At 35.5% G+C, this 15,533-nt stretch overlaps 1 protein-coding gene across 13 annotated transcripts in view; it reads right to left on the reverse strand.

Moving 5' to 3' along the window:
* Positions 1–15,533, reverse strand: part of CHD9 (chromodomain helicase DNA binding protein 9) — a 230,035-nt gene that overhangs the window by 90,096 nt on the left and 124,406 nt on the right. For 12 of the 13 annotated variants that reach the window (XM_064274038.1, XM_064274037.1, XM_064274039.1 and 9 more), the window contains 5 exons: positions 7,557–7,668; positions 3,211–3,357; positions 2,235–2,303; positions 2,097–2,152; positions 931–1,048 (listed from right to left, as the gene is read on the reverse strand). In XM_064274038.1, the coding sequence (XP_064130108.1) occupies positions 931–1,048; positions 2,097–2,152; positions 2,235–2,303; positions 3,211–3,357; positions 7,557–7,668 (502 nt within the window). Of the gene's footprint in view, positions 1–930; positions 1,049–2,096; positions 2,153–2,234; positions 2,304–3,210; positions 3,358–6,801; positions 6,860–7,556; positions 7,669–15,533 lie in introns of all 13 variants that reach the window. The other variant, XM_064274040.1, reaches the window with a different exon arrangement.

Consider the following 15,533-nt stretch of genomic DNA (forward strand, 5'->3'; position numbering starts at 1 on the left):
GAAAAAGGAGCAACTTTCTAGATTAAAAGGGACATGACAACTAAATGCAACATGTGGTCCTGGATTGTAATCTGGACAAGAATAAACGCAAACACAATCTTTTCCTATAAAAGACACTAGTGGAAAACTGAGTGAAATGTGAACAAGGTCACTAGATAACAGCACTACATAAATGTTAATTTTATCATCATATAAAAGTTTTTTTTCTTTTTTTTAAGGAAATAAACATTGAAGTATTTACAACCTACTTTCAAATGGTTCAGACAAAAATATGTGTGTGGGAGCAAGACAGTGACAGAGACAGAATTGAGAAAGAATGAATAAAAACGATAAAACAAACATGGCAAAATGTTAACTGGGGAATCTGGGTGAAGTATATTGGATTTCTTTATACTAGTTTTACAAATTTCTGTTAAAAATAATAAAATTTTTTGAAAATAAAAAGTTTAAAAATAATTCAGAGCTAAAAAGGACATCAAACGTTTAGTGAGGCCTAGAGAGATGAATAAATTTTTCCAATCCAGTTCTGTTCACACGCATAAACACACACCCACACAATACTGGGTATATATTTCATGTATGGAAAAATCTTATTTTCTACTTGTTTGCTACATTATCACTCTTCTTAAATAACTTTCCTGATAAATACTCTGTGATATTTAACAGACCTGTCAAATATAAGTATTCAAATGCATGCTAACATAGAAATCCAACAGTTACCCACTACTCTGAATTATCAGTGCTCCTGTTTCAGGTATTGTTTCCAAGCAGAATTTGGAGAGAGGCAAAAACCATACATACGTATGTAGTATGAATACATTTGTACTCAAAAAATATATTATTTGGGAGCCTAAGAATATGAATAATACTTAAATTTTTGGTAAGTAATATAGTCTAACACATAATAGTCTCATGTATTTTTTTTCTTACATCTGAGAAGAAATGTGCTCTTTGTGCTTGTCTCAATTTAAATCGTTTGATTTTCTGCTGGATCCTTTTATCTTTCAAAAGCTGTTCTTCTGTAGCCCATTCACAGTGAAGATAGGAGCTATAAATTTTATAAAAACAGGTTATTAGAATGACATAGAAAACCATGCTATGATTTTTGAGATTTAATTTAATCACAACATCCAATACAAAATATTATCTTCAGCTTTACAAAGAGGTAGTTCATGATTACGTTGTTTAATAAGACTTCCATATAATTTTAAAAATATAATCATTAAGATCACTATATCCTGAAGAGGCTGTAGTATAAAGGTCTGCAATTTGCCATGTAGAAAGAGAAGGGTAACAGCAAGCTGAGATCTATTGTTTCTTTACTGTAAGAGTTTTGTTGTGATCAGAAAACTTGCTTTGAAGCCAATGTAATTTTATTTCAAACACTTTAACTGAAATATATTGAAAAAAGTTGGAAAACATAAAAAAGAGTAAAGAATTATGCCACAATTAGGAACACCTATTTTTTTTGTGTGAGTTAATTCACCTATGTCAAAGAATAAAATTTTAGTCAAATCATCATGATACAATAACCTAAAAGATCAAAAAGAATTTTTTTTTACAAACAATATAATTTGAAAAGCCCAACAATACAAATAAAACAAATAGTATCCATAATTGTAAAAGATTTTATGAAAAAACTCATTGCATTCTGAGGTTAATAATTAATACTTTCTGAAATAAAAATCATTTAAATTTTGACAGGAAAAGTTTTCAGTCTTTTCACTTTAATTTTTGAGCTCATCATTTTACATAATACAAACAAGTGGAAAATCATAATTAGTTGGAATCGACTCGACAGCACTGGGTTGGGTTTTTAGGGGTACTTTATATTTAAAGGTGCTCTGGTGGCACAGTGGGTGAAGTACTCGGCTGCTAATAAAAAGGTTGGCAGTTTGAGCCCAGAAGCTGCCCACAAGAGAAAGATGTGGCAATCTGCTCTGTAAAGATTTACAGCCTGGGAAACTCTATGGGGCCCTTCTACTCTGTCCTACAGGATGGCTATGAGTCAGAATCAACTCGATGGCAGTGGGTTTGGGTTTTTTATATTTAAATCAACATCCTTCTATTATTTGTTTTCTAACTTGTATACTTACTAATTCTTGTATTTTACAAAAAATTCTTCTATATCAATCATCACTCCAGGGGACATCTAAGAAAATAAAATTAATAATTATGACTCTTTAAACAAGGCCATGGAATGTAAATGTAACATGTAATGTAACATTACTTACTTCCTTTTTCACAATTCTAGAAGATAATATTTTGTCCACAATTGCAGCATCTTCTTCACTGGGATTCTCCTATGAGGGAAGGGGAAAAAAAACATGATGGAACACATCCTCAAAAAATTTTTAATTGTCATGTTGTATATTTATGACTATACTAAAATTCAAAAACATTTATTTAGTGTATGTGCAAGGCAGTCTGTTAAATGACAGGATACAAATATGGAGAAAGACATCATGCTGTTATCGTCCCCATCACCATTTGTATTATCATCATGGGAAACACTGTGCTTTTTTATGTGCCAAGCACTTTACAAATATTAAGTAATTTAATCCTTGTAGCAACACCATGAGGTAGATACTATTATCATCTCCACTGTACCAATGAGGAAACTCAGGGTAGAGAACATCAGTACTTGCCCAAGGTCTTGCTATTAAGTCACAGATGAGTGGTCAGTTCACAATGCAGTGAAGGTGGATTAAAAGAATTTTAGAAAGAAGGAAATGCATATGCTTACCATAGAAGTGGCAAAATAGGGTATTCAGGCTTCCATTTTCGTAAAGATAGGGAACTGAGTGCTTTTAGAGAAGTCAGAGAAATAAGGGCTTTATAAACTGTGCTAACCCCCAAAAAACTCTGCTAAGGTAGCATTATTTTTTTTAAGACTTAGAAAATTATTAGGAGTTTTCAGTAAAGTAGTATGATCAGACCTATAATTTACAAATGTGCAGAAAGGATAGAGAGGCTGGAAGAATTTCAAGAATATTGATTTATGAGGTAGAAAATATGATGACAAATTAGATGAAGAAAAAGGAAAAAGAGGAAGGGATGAATCCTACCTAGGTTTCTGATTTGGAAGACTATTCTATTCTATTACCTACAATATGGAATTCAGGTTTCAGGAGGGAAGACAATGAGAGAATTTTCAAGAATTTATGATAGCTTAAATGTTTTATAGTCACAATCCTAAATGTATCTTACCACAAATAATTGTAAGGGCTGTTCACCAAGTAAGGGAGCTGAATTTCTTTTTATTTTCATAGAACCTTTAACTGCTTCTTCACATTGCTTCCCTTCTGCTTCTTCTGCATATTTTTTTCTTTTAATTTGTCGATTTGATCTTCTTTTCTGTAATGAACCATAAGGATCAGATTTATATAATTTATTTCAAAGGAAAAAATTTTAAAATAATTACCCCTAAAGTTAGCAATTTTGTACAGCAAACTTTGAAAATTATATTCAACATTCATCCTTTTTTTTTGTCTTAACGAATGGAAGATTATAATTTGTCCTTTGCCACAACAGGCTTACAATCTTCCTAGAAGTTTATTTCCTAAAATTTTAAACAACAAAGGTTAGTAATGCCTTTATACTTTCCAAAAAAACTGTTAAGAGTAAAAAGGTCTGTTACGTTGTACTGCACAGTTTGAGCAGAAACAGACTTTATTAGTATTATCTTTATTGCTCTACCACATTTCCTTAGAAAGTATTGTTAAGAGTAAAAAGGTATCTATTTTATTTAACTATTTCATACCTTGGACAACATATATTTTAAATTATTAATACTTTCACAGTTTATGTCTGAAATCCAAAAGTACATTAGATGAATACTAGTTAAAATAATTAACTGGGAGCATAAACCTAGAAGAATAAATTAAATAATACTTGTCATGAAACTGTGTTTAAAACAAACTAAAACAATACAAAATGTTTTAAAAGATATAAATTAAATCTACCAAATAATTAAATTTGAATGAAGGAGGAAACAGTGTTTTACTAATCTTACTAGCTTTCCTTAAAAATAAATAACATCACCATCATAAAAATAGAAGTAAACCTTTTAAAAATATTGTATGTAGTAACATTTAAAAATAATCTAAGTAATTTTAAGTCAGGTATCAAATACACATGGCTTTACTTACCTCCCTATCTAATTTTTTTTTCAGATATTTTATATTTCAAGGAGAATTAAAAAAAAAAGTAGTTATCTTTTGATGTTCCCACCAAAACCCCCAAAATCTCAGGTTGGCTTTAAAGTCCCAAAGGGCTCAGATTTACTTTTTTTCCCCTCTCTCAAATCTCTTGGGTTGAGGCATCATAGCCAACTATTCTCAGTATTTGTAACTATTTTCAATATTCGGTAAATCTATTCTTTCTTCCTTTTTTTCCCCCCTGTCTTCTGTGTGTTCAGTACTCTCCCCATCACCCCCAAAAATGGAATGGAGGAAATAACCCTACTGCTCTCCTTTTGGTTTCTGCCAATGATTCCTATACAGGCGGTCTGTTGTTTACTTCCATAGCCATGACAAAAGAGGCTGAGTGATCACAGCAGTGTGGGGACAAGCTGTTATTTGCAACCAATCAGGTTGCTGTGGCCTTTAACATCCTGCTTCTGCTCCTTTCTCTTACAAGTGGGATACTGGGAGAAGGAAAGGCACTAATATGGTTCAGCCAAATGCACTAGATGACTCCATGCCTCACTTAGGATGCCCATTCACAGGTTCACCATCTCTTGGCTGTGATAACATCTATATTTTCAAAACTCTTGGTAAAACTTTTGTTAATATGGGAGACAGGAAGGTAACAGTATAAAAATTATAAGAAAAGGACTCTTATTAATCCAATTTTACCACATCCGATTTTGAGAATAAACCAACCAAACCAAACCCATTGCTATTGGGTCAATTTCGACTCATAGTGACCCTATAGGACAGAGTAGAACTGCCCCACAGAGTTTCCAAGGAGGGCCTAAATGATTGGAACTGCCGACCTTTTGGTTAACAGCCACAGCACTTAACCACTATGCAACCAGGGTTTCCATTTTGAGAACAGATATGAAATATTCATTGTTCCGGTGGGGGGGATCTTATGAATCTCTAAATTAACACTAGGCTAAAAGAATATTTAGAATTTTGTCATGAGTATCATATAGATCTAATGTTCAGGAATAGTTTAAATTAACAACCAGTTTATTATTCTACCAATAACACAGATTCTCAATATAATGTCTCACTAGTCGTAATCCTTCTAAATGATAAAAACAAAACAAAAAGCCCAAATCCATTGCCATTGAGTCGATTCCCATTCATAGTGACCCTACAGGACACAGTAGAACTACTCTGAAGGGTTTCCAAGGAGTGGCTGATGGAGTCAAACTGCTGACTTTTGGTTAGGGGCTGAGCTCTTAACCACTGTGCAACCACGGTTGTTTAGGAATAATCCAGTATATTTTTAGAAGATATTGTTAGATGTTTTCAGCATTATAGATTAAGGTTACTTAGGCATCTATGAGTACTCTGAAATGCCTAACTTACACTTTAATAGGTAGTAAATGAGTCTAGAAGACTTCTTTGAACTCATAAAAGCACACACTCAGATAATTCTTCACAACTTAGAATAAGGGTCACATATTGTAAACTCCCTCATTCTATGAAGACTTTATCAGTCTAATTGATTAATTAAACTCTATGAGTCATGGTGGAGCAGTGGTTTCGAGCTTGGCTGCCAACCAAAAGGTAAGCAGTTTGAATCCACCAGCCGCTCTTTGGAAGCCCTACTGGGCAGTTCTACTTGACGGCAACAGGTTTGGTTTTTTGGCTTTGTGAATCATGAAGCTATAGCTGATTTCACCATAACCTATATTCCGCTAGAGTATATAGTCACACATTGGGTAAGGCCACAAACAGTGTCACTTTGAACAATTATCCTTTTCTGTCATGTAGCATCTCTACCGGTTTAAAATATAAAAAGTAATTTGATGCCCATAATTTTGGCCAATGCACTTTTTTTCTAGCTCATTTTCTTTATAATGTTGTTGAAAGCACAATTTAAGATAGTGACAAATTCTCCCTTCTAATTTCTTACGGCTAGTTTTTTCCTTTTTCTGCCTTACAGGCTTTATAAGATCAGACCACAGGACTTTACCTAAGAGGTTAGAAGCATTATGCTTTTAGATGACTAAGACTTCGTTATGATAGCATATCACTTGTTTCTTATAATGATCCTAATATAATCTGCTGCAGGGGCATTTTCATTAAATTTATATCTCTCAAAACAGACTGCTAAAAAATTCTCTATTAAGGTTAAAGTAACAATATTAAATACCATATTCACATTTCTACATTTCTATCTGATTCCAAACCTTAAAACTTGATTTGTTTTCAAGCCTTCAAATCTTGAGAAGCCACTGTTGCTGTTGAAAGCTACATGGCCCTCTCTACCATTTATAATAACAATGCATTTAAATATATCAATAATATGGTTTTATAACTGATTACTAGAAAATATTTTGTTCCTTCACAATTTAATTTTTTGTGTGTTAAAGCAACACACAGGTCACAGCAACCTAATACTATACTGAAAAAGCATGGAAAAAATGTGCATGTTAACCTATTCTACCATTTCATTGTTTGGAAATTACATAATGGAAAAATGGCCAGCAGTATTCTAGTAAAAATTAAACTAAATTTTGTCATGTTGAATAAGTTAAATATAAGTTTGCCTAAGTTAAGGATAACATATGAAGAAAAAGCCAGGCCATATAATATTAGGAGCTTTGGTCACTGCCCTTACCTCAACTCTTGCAGCAGCCCAGGAGCCTTGAGCCACTACTCTCCCATTGGACAAGAAGCTGCATAAGGAAGAAGAAAGGCCATTCAGGGGCTTTCTGGCCCCATAATCCAACAACTGCCACCACCCCTACGGCCTACAGTAGTAATTTAATTATTAGAGAGCAGAGGGTGGCCTGATTTATTATGACCTTCACTATATAGTTTTTTCTAACTTCACAGGGTTATTTTGAAAATCCACCTATTCAAAAAAAAAAAAAAAGCAAAATGCATAGAATTTATGTCTAGCTTAGGGAATTTTGAGTATAACTGGTTGTCTTTTATTCAACACAAGCAGATCAAAGTAATTATTTCTAGGAACGATTCAATCCATTTGCTTTATCATTTATATGTGATTTAGAAAATTAGTATCTCCATCATTAAGTTCAATCGAAAGCACACTGCAAGTGCAGGATAATATCAGCAGATACTTGGCCATGCTAAAAGCCATGAGGGACTCTGGACTGTTACTTAAACTCTCTGGGTTTCAGCTTCATTATCTGAAAAATGAGGGAACTGGAGAAGATAGTTAAGTTTCCTCTTAGGTCTAACATTCCATGGTAATACTAAGAGTATATTGTAATAATGCTGTCATATAAGTTTTACTACAAAATGCCTTTTTAATACTAAACTGGAGTATAAGTAAGTATTCATAAGGCAATATTATCCTACCTAAATAATTCTAACAGTGCTTCATTTCTACAAAAACTTAATACTCACTTGAGAGTCCTCATCTTTCAATGCATGCTGTGTCATCTGCTCTGTATCAGACGTTTCATCTGAAGACTCATTCTTTCTTTTTTGTTTCTTACCCAATGTAATAATGAGTTTCCTGTTTCAAGAGGGAAAGAGTAAACAGTAAGAACTCTTTGCAATTTTCCATTTTTTGGTCAAACTAAAACGGCCATGATAAACTTTCTTCCACTTTATATTACTTGAATGTTCAACCAAAGATGATAATTCATAATATTTTTAAAACACAAACTCTACTCTAATGGAATGAACATAAACTAATACTGCAGTTAATGTATTTCTAAGAACAGAAAGACAGTCAAGTCATGCCACTTGTTACTTACGATCAAGATTACTTTTTGCCTTCAGAAGACATCTAGGTCAAGCGGCATCACATAGTTCATAAAGAAAATGTTTTACATCTTACTTTGCTGAGTAGTGTCTGGGGTCTTAAAAGCTTGTGAGTTGCCACCTAAGACATATCTATTTGTCCCATCCTGTCTGGAGCAGAGGAGAATGAAGAAAACCAAAGACAAAAGGAAAATAGTCCAAAGGACTAATGGACCACATTAACTGGAGCCTCCACCAGACAGCACCCAAAAGAACCAGATGGTGACTGGCTACCACTACTGATTGCTCTGACAGGGATCACAATAGAGGATCCTAGACAGAGAGGGAGAAAAATGTAGAACATAATTCAAATTCAAACGCACACACACACACACACACAAAAAGACCAGACTTTCTAGTCCAACAAAGACTGGAAGAACTGCTGAGGGTATAGCCCTTAGACACCTTGCTAACTCGGAACTGAAGCCACTCCAGAAGTCCACCTTTTAGCCAGAGTTTAGATAAGCCTATAAAACAAACAATAACACATGTGAGCAACATGCCTCTTAGTTCAGTCAAGTATACAAGACTAAATGGGCAACACTTGCTCGAAAGCAAAGATGAGAAGGCAAGAAGGGTTAGGAAAACTGGACAAATGGACAGAGAGAACCCAGGGTAGAAAAGGAAAGGGGAAGAGGGCTGACAGATTGTGAGTATTGCAATCAATGTCATAAAAAAATCTGTACAAATTTTTGAATGAGAAACTAATTTGTACTATAAACTTTCACCTAAAGCATAATAAAATAACAAAAACCTTACCCTTAAAAAAAGATTACTTTTTGTGAGGAAAATGCCAGGTGATAGAACTATATTTAATCATAAAAATAGTTCATTAATTTTATTATCTTATAGATTTGGAATAAGGGATCTTTCTTCCTTCTACTTCTTATTAAATCCAAATTTCTCTTATTGTTCTTGAATCACTCCTATTCCCTGAAGGCTTCTACTTCTGTCTACCCTACAGCAATTTCTCCCTTACTTAAAACAATCTAGCAATTAATTGCTCTTTAATTATTTTAGTTAAGACTTACCTAATCTATATATTTCTGAAGCATAAGAATTATATGTTTATATTTCCCACAGTATGTAGATATGTCAGTATATATTTATATTTGTATACATATACATATATATCAATATACATCAAATACAAATATCCAAAATGAAAATGTTTTTGTTTTTCTTCCTCATCAGAGGTACAAGTACAGAGCTCACACATTTCTTTATCAGCTATGACAGATGTGGCAAATGATTTTTAAGCACCATACTAATCACAAACCATGGTAATTACTAATCAGCAAAATTCTATTTTAGATATCTACATTCCAAAAATAGAAAACTCCCCAAATATTTTCTGTGTCAGGTATTCATTCATTCTTTCAACTATTAACTATGAGGGAGAACCTGGAGGTTAGTAGCATGCACTCTGAAATCGCTGGGTCAACGATTTAAATCCTGGCTCTACCATTTACCTATCTGTGACACTGGGCAAATTACTTGACCTCATCTTTTAGCCTTAGTTTCCTTGTCTTGAAGATGATATTTTAATAGCTATCTCCATTGTTTTTGACAATTAAAATTAAGTGAGATAGTATATGTTAGCTTTTAGTGCAGGCCTGAGCGGGAGTAATTTCTTATTAATGGTTGTTGTTGTTAGCTGCAGTCAAGTCATACCCCGACTCGTGGGGACCCCATGTACAAAGCACCAAATTCATAGGGTTTTCTTTCACTGGCTGATTTTTGGAAAGAGATAGCCAGGCCTTTTGTCCTAATCTGTCTTAGCCTGGAAGCTCTGCTGAAACCTGTTCGGTATCACCGCAGAACGCAAGCCCCTGCTGACAGACAGGTGGTAGCTGCATATGAGATGCAATGGCTGGGAATCTCTGGCATGGAAGGTGAGAATTCTACCACTGAACCACCAGTGCCCTCTTCAACTAGTGGTAACTATTTCTAATTATTATATATAAGGCACTTTCATAGGATCTGGGATTTGAAAAAAGTAACACAGTTCCTAACCTGAAAGCATTGCAGTTATTACTGTTGTAATGTTATTACAGCCAAAATGCTAAAGTGGATGGTAGGACAGGCTATAATGTGGACATAAAGGAAGAAGTGCTGAAGTCTACTGAGCTGAGTAAAAGGCTTTACAGAAAAGGTAAAATTTGAGATAGGACTTGAACGATGAGCATGTTAACAGCTAGTCAAAGAGGGAAGGGCTACATTCAGGTAGGATGTACCACAGAAAAGTGAGGAGAATATGGAGTGACAACAGCATGGCAGGAACACACAGAGGACTGCAGGAGGAGAAAACCAAGAGCTGGATGGTAGGTAGGGTCAACGTCACCGAAAGCAGCGTCTGACATACTAAACAGTTAACATTTTATTTTAAGGCCAGCTTTTAAGCTATACAGGGAAGGAATTTAAAATGTGTCATTACTGGCCACAAATGTTTAATGAATGGGCACTGAGATACTCTTGAAAGTATGGAAAAAAGAAGGCAACGGGAAGACAAAAATTTTGAACAAGGGAAAAATATGACCGGACGAAGTAAAACGCAAGGCAGGGAAGCCAGTTATAAAACCACCACCCACTCAGGTGAGAGACAGAGTGTAATTTAGGGCCACGGCAATAACACATGAAGAGGTGAAAAAAGGCACAATTTTCTTATGTTGGAAGCAGGGCCAATAGGACTTGATTACTGGCTAGATGACTGGATATGAGATGGGATAAAATAATTCTAGAATGATTTATTTCTAGAATATTTTTGTCTTGGTATGATTACCATGTTCAAAAGGATAATGATAATTTTTACTTGCTATCTTCCTTGCTTGTCAAGTTCTGAGTATGTAAACAAAGTAAAAAGATAACTTACGTTAAAAGCAGGGAATCAGGAAATACCAAAAGATATTCTGAAACAACATTAAGGAAACAACCAAAGTTACACCCTATTCTCTCTCACCACTTTCACTGGTCATTTCCCTTTTCTTCTGGTCTCCCATCCTAAAACAAAAATCTCCCTTGAGGTCAAATCTACTGTTAGATACCACATGATCTTTTTTTTCAATCCTTCTCATCGCAGTTCTCCAAAAAAATAAAAAGTTGTCTATACTGTTTCATTTTCACTCCTCAACTGAAAAGACATACGTACTTTTCTGAATTTACATTATATAAAAATATTAGTAGACTATTATACTATAAGGCTTAGGGAAAAGGAGGGATTGGACCTGGGGGTATTCTGAGACTGAGATACCTAAATGGAACATTTATTTTCATATGTCTGTCATGGATTGAATTATGTCCCCCCCAAAATGTGTGTATCCACTTGGTTAGACCATGATTCCCAGTATTGTGTGGCTGCCCTCCATTTTGTGATTGTAATTTTATGTTGAGAGGATTAGGGTGGGATTGTAACACCACCCTTGCTCAGGTCACCTGCCTGATCCAAGGTAAAGGGAGTTTCCCTGGGGTGTGGCCTGTACCACCTTTTATCTCTCAAGAGATAAAAGGAAAGGGAAGCAAGTGGAGAGTTGGGGACCTTATACCACCAAAAAACCAGCACCAGAAGCAGAGCACGTCATTTGGACCTGGGGTCCCTGTGCCTGAGAAGCTCCTCGACCATGGGATGATTGAGGACGAGGACCTCCCTCCAGAGGTGACAGAGACAGAAAACCTTCCCCTGGAGCTAAGGACTTGAATTTGGACTTTTAACCTACTAGGCTGTGAGAAAATAAATTTCTATTGGTTAAAGCCATCCACTTGTGGTATTTCTGTTATGGCAGCACTAGATAACAAAGACAATGTCTAATAAGTAGTTGGTTATAATAAAAACACTTGAAACTACTTTTCATATTCATGTTGTTGTTAGTTGTCAGCGAGTCAGCTGTGACTCACGGTGACTGTAACAGAATGCAGTGTTCCCCTGTCCTACATTACCTCCATGACCTTTTTTATGTTTGAGCCCATTGTTGAGGCTATTGTGTCAATCCATCTCACTGAAGGTTTTCCTTGTTTTCACTGACCCCTGTACTTTACCAAACATGATGTCCTTTCCTAGCCATTGGTCTTTCCTGATGACATGTCCAAAATAAGCAAGATGTAAGAAGCATTTGGTTTTATTCCTTCTAAAACTGATTTTTTGTTCTTCTGGAAGTCCACGGTATATTCAATATTCTTCACCAACACCACAATCCCAGTGTATCAATTCTTTTGTCTTCTTTATTCATTGCCCACTTTTGCATGTATATGAGGCAATTGGAAAGATCATGGCTTGGGTTGGATTAAGAGGTGAAGAAAGATGCAATTTTCTTATCTTGGAAGCGGAATCAATATGACTTGGTGCACCCTACTCATCAAAGTTGTATCTTTGCTTTTTAAAAACTCCAAAGAGGTCTTTTGCAGCAGATTTCCCCTACACAATTTGTCGTTTGATTTCTTGGCTGCTGCTTCCACGGGCACTGATTGCCGATCCAAAAAGAACAAAATCCTGGACAACTTCAGCTTTTTCTAATTGAGATGTTTCAACAAACAGCTGCAACATTGGAAGTGCTCACTCATCTGTGCCAAGAAATCTGGAAGACAGCTACCTAACAACCAGATGGAAGAGATCCACATCTGTGCTCATTCCAAAGAATGGTGATCAAACTGAATGGGGAAATTATCAAATATCATTAACCCTGCATACTAGCAAAATTTTGCTGAAGGTAATTAAAAAATGACTATAGCCATACACTGACAGGGAACTGCCAGAAATTCAAGACTGATTCAGAAGTGTAAGTAGAATGAAGGGTATCAGTACTGATGTCAGATGGCTCTTGGCCAATTACAGAAAGATGTTAACCAAATTGATTTCAACTCATGGTGACCCCATGTGTGTGAGAGTAGAACTGTGTGCCATAGGATTTTCAATGGTTGGTTTCTGGGAAGTAGATCACCAGGCCTTTCTTCCAAGGTGCCTCTGGGTGAACTCAAACTGCCAACCTTTTAGTTAGCAACTGAGCATATTAACTGTTTGCACCACTCCAACACATAACTGATCACTTTTTCTTTTTTGTACACTTGGCTCCATAACACAATTGTCTCCTGGTTCTCATTAAACCTCTTTGGCTATTCTTCCTACATCCATTCCTCGAATGCTGATATTCAAGAGGATTCAGTCTTTGACAACTCTTTTCTGCTAGTCTCTTTAACACTGATGTTTCTCAAAGTTCTGTCTTCAGCCTCTCTATATATACCGTCCCTAGGAGACTTGATCTATTCTCATCTACCACTTAAAAAGGTGAAGATTCTCAAATCTCAATCTCTAGCTTAGATCTTTTCCCAAGATTTAGGCTCATACAACCAACTGCTTATTAAGCTTATCTATATAGATGTCCCATAGGTATTTCCATCTCAAAATACCTCCAATTAGGGTGGGATTGTAACACCCTTACTCAGGTCACATTCCTGATCCAAAGTTAAGGGAGTTTCCCTGGGGTGGAGCCTGCACCACCTTCTCTCTCTCAAGAAATAATAAGGAAAGGGAAACAAGCAGAAAGTTGGGGACCTCATACCATCAAGAAAGCAGCATCAGGAGCAGAGCGCATCCTTTGGACCTGAGGTGCCTGTGCTTCAGAAGCTGCTCCGCCAGGGGAAGATCAATGACAAGGAATCTTCCTCTAGAGCAGACAGACAGAAAAAGCTGTCCCCTGGAGTTGACACCCTGAATTTGGACTTGTAACCTACTAGACTGTGAGAGAATAAATTTCTCTTTGTTAAAGCCAAAAAAAAAAAAAAAAAAACAACTTGCAGAAACAATGCCTCATTTTCCCTAAGCCCAATAGGGTAACAGCCTACTAGCATTGACATACAATGTAAATTTAAAAACAAACAAAAAACACAACTCTTATGAGTACAGCTTGATGAATTTTCTTAAACTAAACACACTTGTGTAACCAGCTTCTAAATCAAAAAACAAAACACTAATAGTTTCCCAGAAACCCCTCTCATGGTTGCTCTTCCAGTAACTAGCTCCTCCTAAGGATAACTATTACCCTGGCCGTGACTATTTGATATAGCTTCAAGTTAAATGCTTATTTTAGACTAGTTTGTAGAAGAAAACAATACTAGTGAAAGGAAGTTTAGTTACATAAATAAGTTTCTTACGAAATGCAAAAGGAGGCTTGCTAAGATCCTTCCTATTGTTTAAAAAGGCATTTTCTGTGTTTGGTAAGCTATATTATGTGAAATAAACATCTGATGTGCTATTTAAACAGTTGCATAAAGACTAAAATTCCACTGAATAAAAAGTCCAATGAAATGAGAAATCAAAGATATATAGTTATAAGTGAATATAAATACAACCAGAACGCTCCTTAGAAGCAAGGATGGTGAGATTACATTTCATATACTTTGGACATGTTATCAAGAGGGATCAATCCCTGGAGAAGCACACCATACTTGGCAAAGTAGAAGGTCAGCGAAAAAGAGGCGGACACTCAGAGAGATTAACTGACTCCGTGGCTGCAACAATGGGCTCAAGCATAACAACTGTGAGGATGGCACAGGAGTGGGCAGCGTTTCGTTCTGTTGTATATAGGGTCGCTATGAGTTGGAACTGACTCGATGGCACCCAACAACAACATTTAGAAGCGTAAGATAATTAAATGGACATCTTTAAGCACAAATGACTAAGCTGCTTAAACATAATTTTAGAGGTAAATATTGCCTGTTTTTCGAAAAAATAAATACTAATAAGTGCTACCAAATCAATCTTTAAACATCTACTCCTTTTGGGGCTGGGGGCAGGTTAGGTAAAAATGTTTCCAATAACACTGTAGATAAGCCTTCATCATATGATTTTACTTAAAAATAAAAACAGACCTTTTATTCTATTTTCTATAAATTTGGTATTTTTCTCCCAATATCGTTTCTATAGGCCTAGAAGAACATCTTACTTCATAAACTCATCAACCACTAACAACAATCCGCGCAAAATCCTTTTCAAATTCTAACTCTATAATATAGGGATATTTCAGATACAGTTGTTTCCTACTAAACCTTTTTAAGTCCAAAATATCTACATATGCCCTTTCTGCTCAAAAGGGCATATTTCCATGACAGGAAAAACCGAGCCAAAAATTTGAAGGCATTCTTGACTGACATAATCCTAAGTAGTGTTTTGTTTCTAAGACTGAAAAACTAGAGTTACTTAAATGGAACTCTGATTCTTGGAAACCAAGAAGTCATATCAGTTTACCATAATCATTAAAATGGTATCTAGATGATATTACAAAGGAGAACAATTAAGTTAGTATTAGATCAGTCCTTCCTAAATGTGTCCAAGCTTTATTAGAAGGCTGTCTGTTACAAATAGAGATTCTTCATGAGGAAAACTTCCGACAGACCCAAATTGAGATACAGTCTACAAAATGACAATAAGAACATTTTTCAAAAGTAAAAAGGTCATAAAAGACAGACTGAGGAATGATCATAAATTGATGGAGACTAAGGAGATGTGACAACAAAATGAAGTGTGGGACCCTGAACTGGATCTGGGCCAAAACCGTAGAACAACTGGCACAATCCGCATGAGGTCTG

The sequence above is a fragment of the Loxodonta africana genome, chromosome 21 (assembly GCF_030014295.1).
Source record: "Loxodonta africana isolate mLoxAfr1 chromosome 21, mLoxAfr1.hap2, whole genome shotgun sequence".
NCBI classification, from domain to species: domain Eukaryota; kingdom Metazoa; phylum Chordata; class Mammalia; order Proboscidea; family Elephantidae; genus Loxodonta; species Loxodonta africana.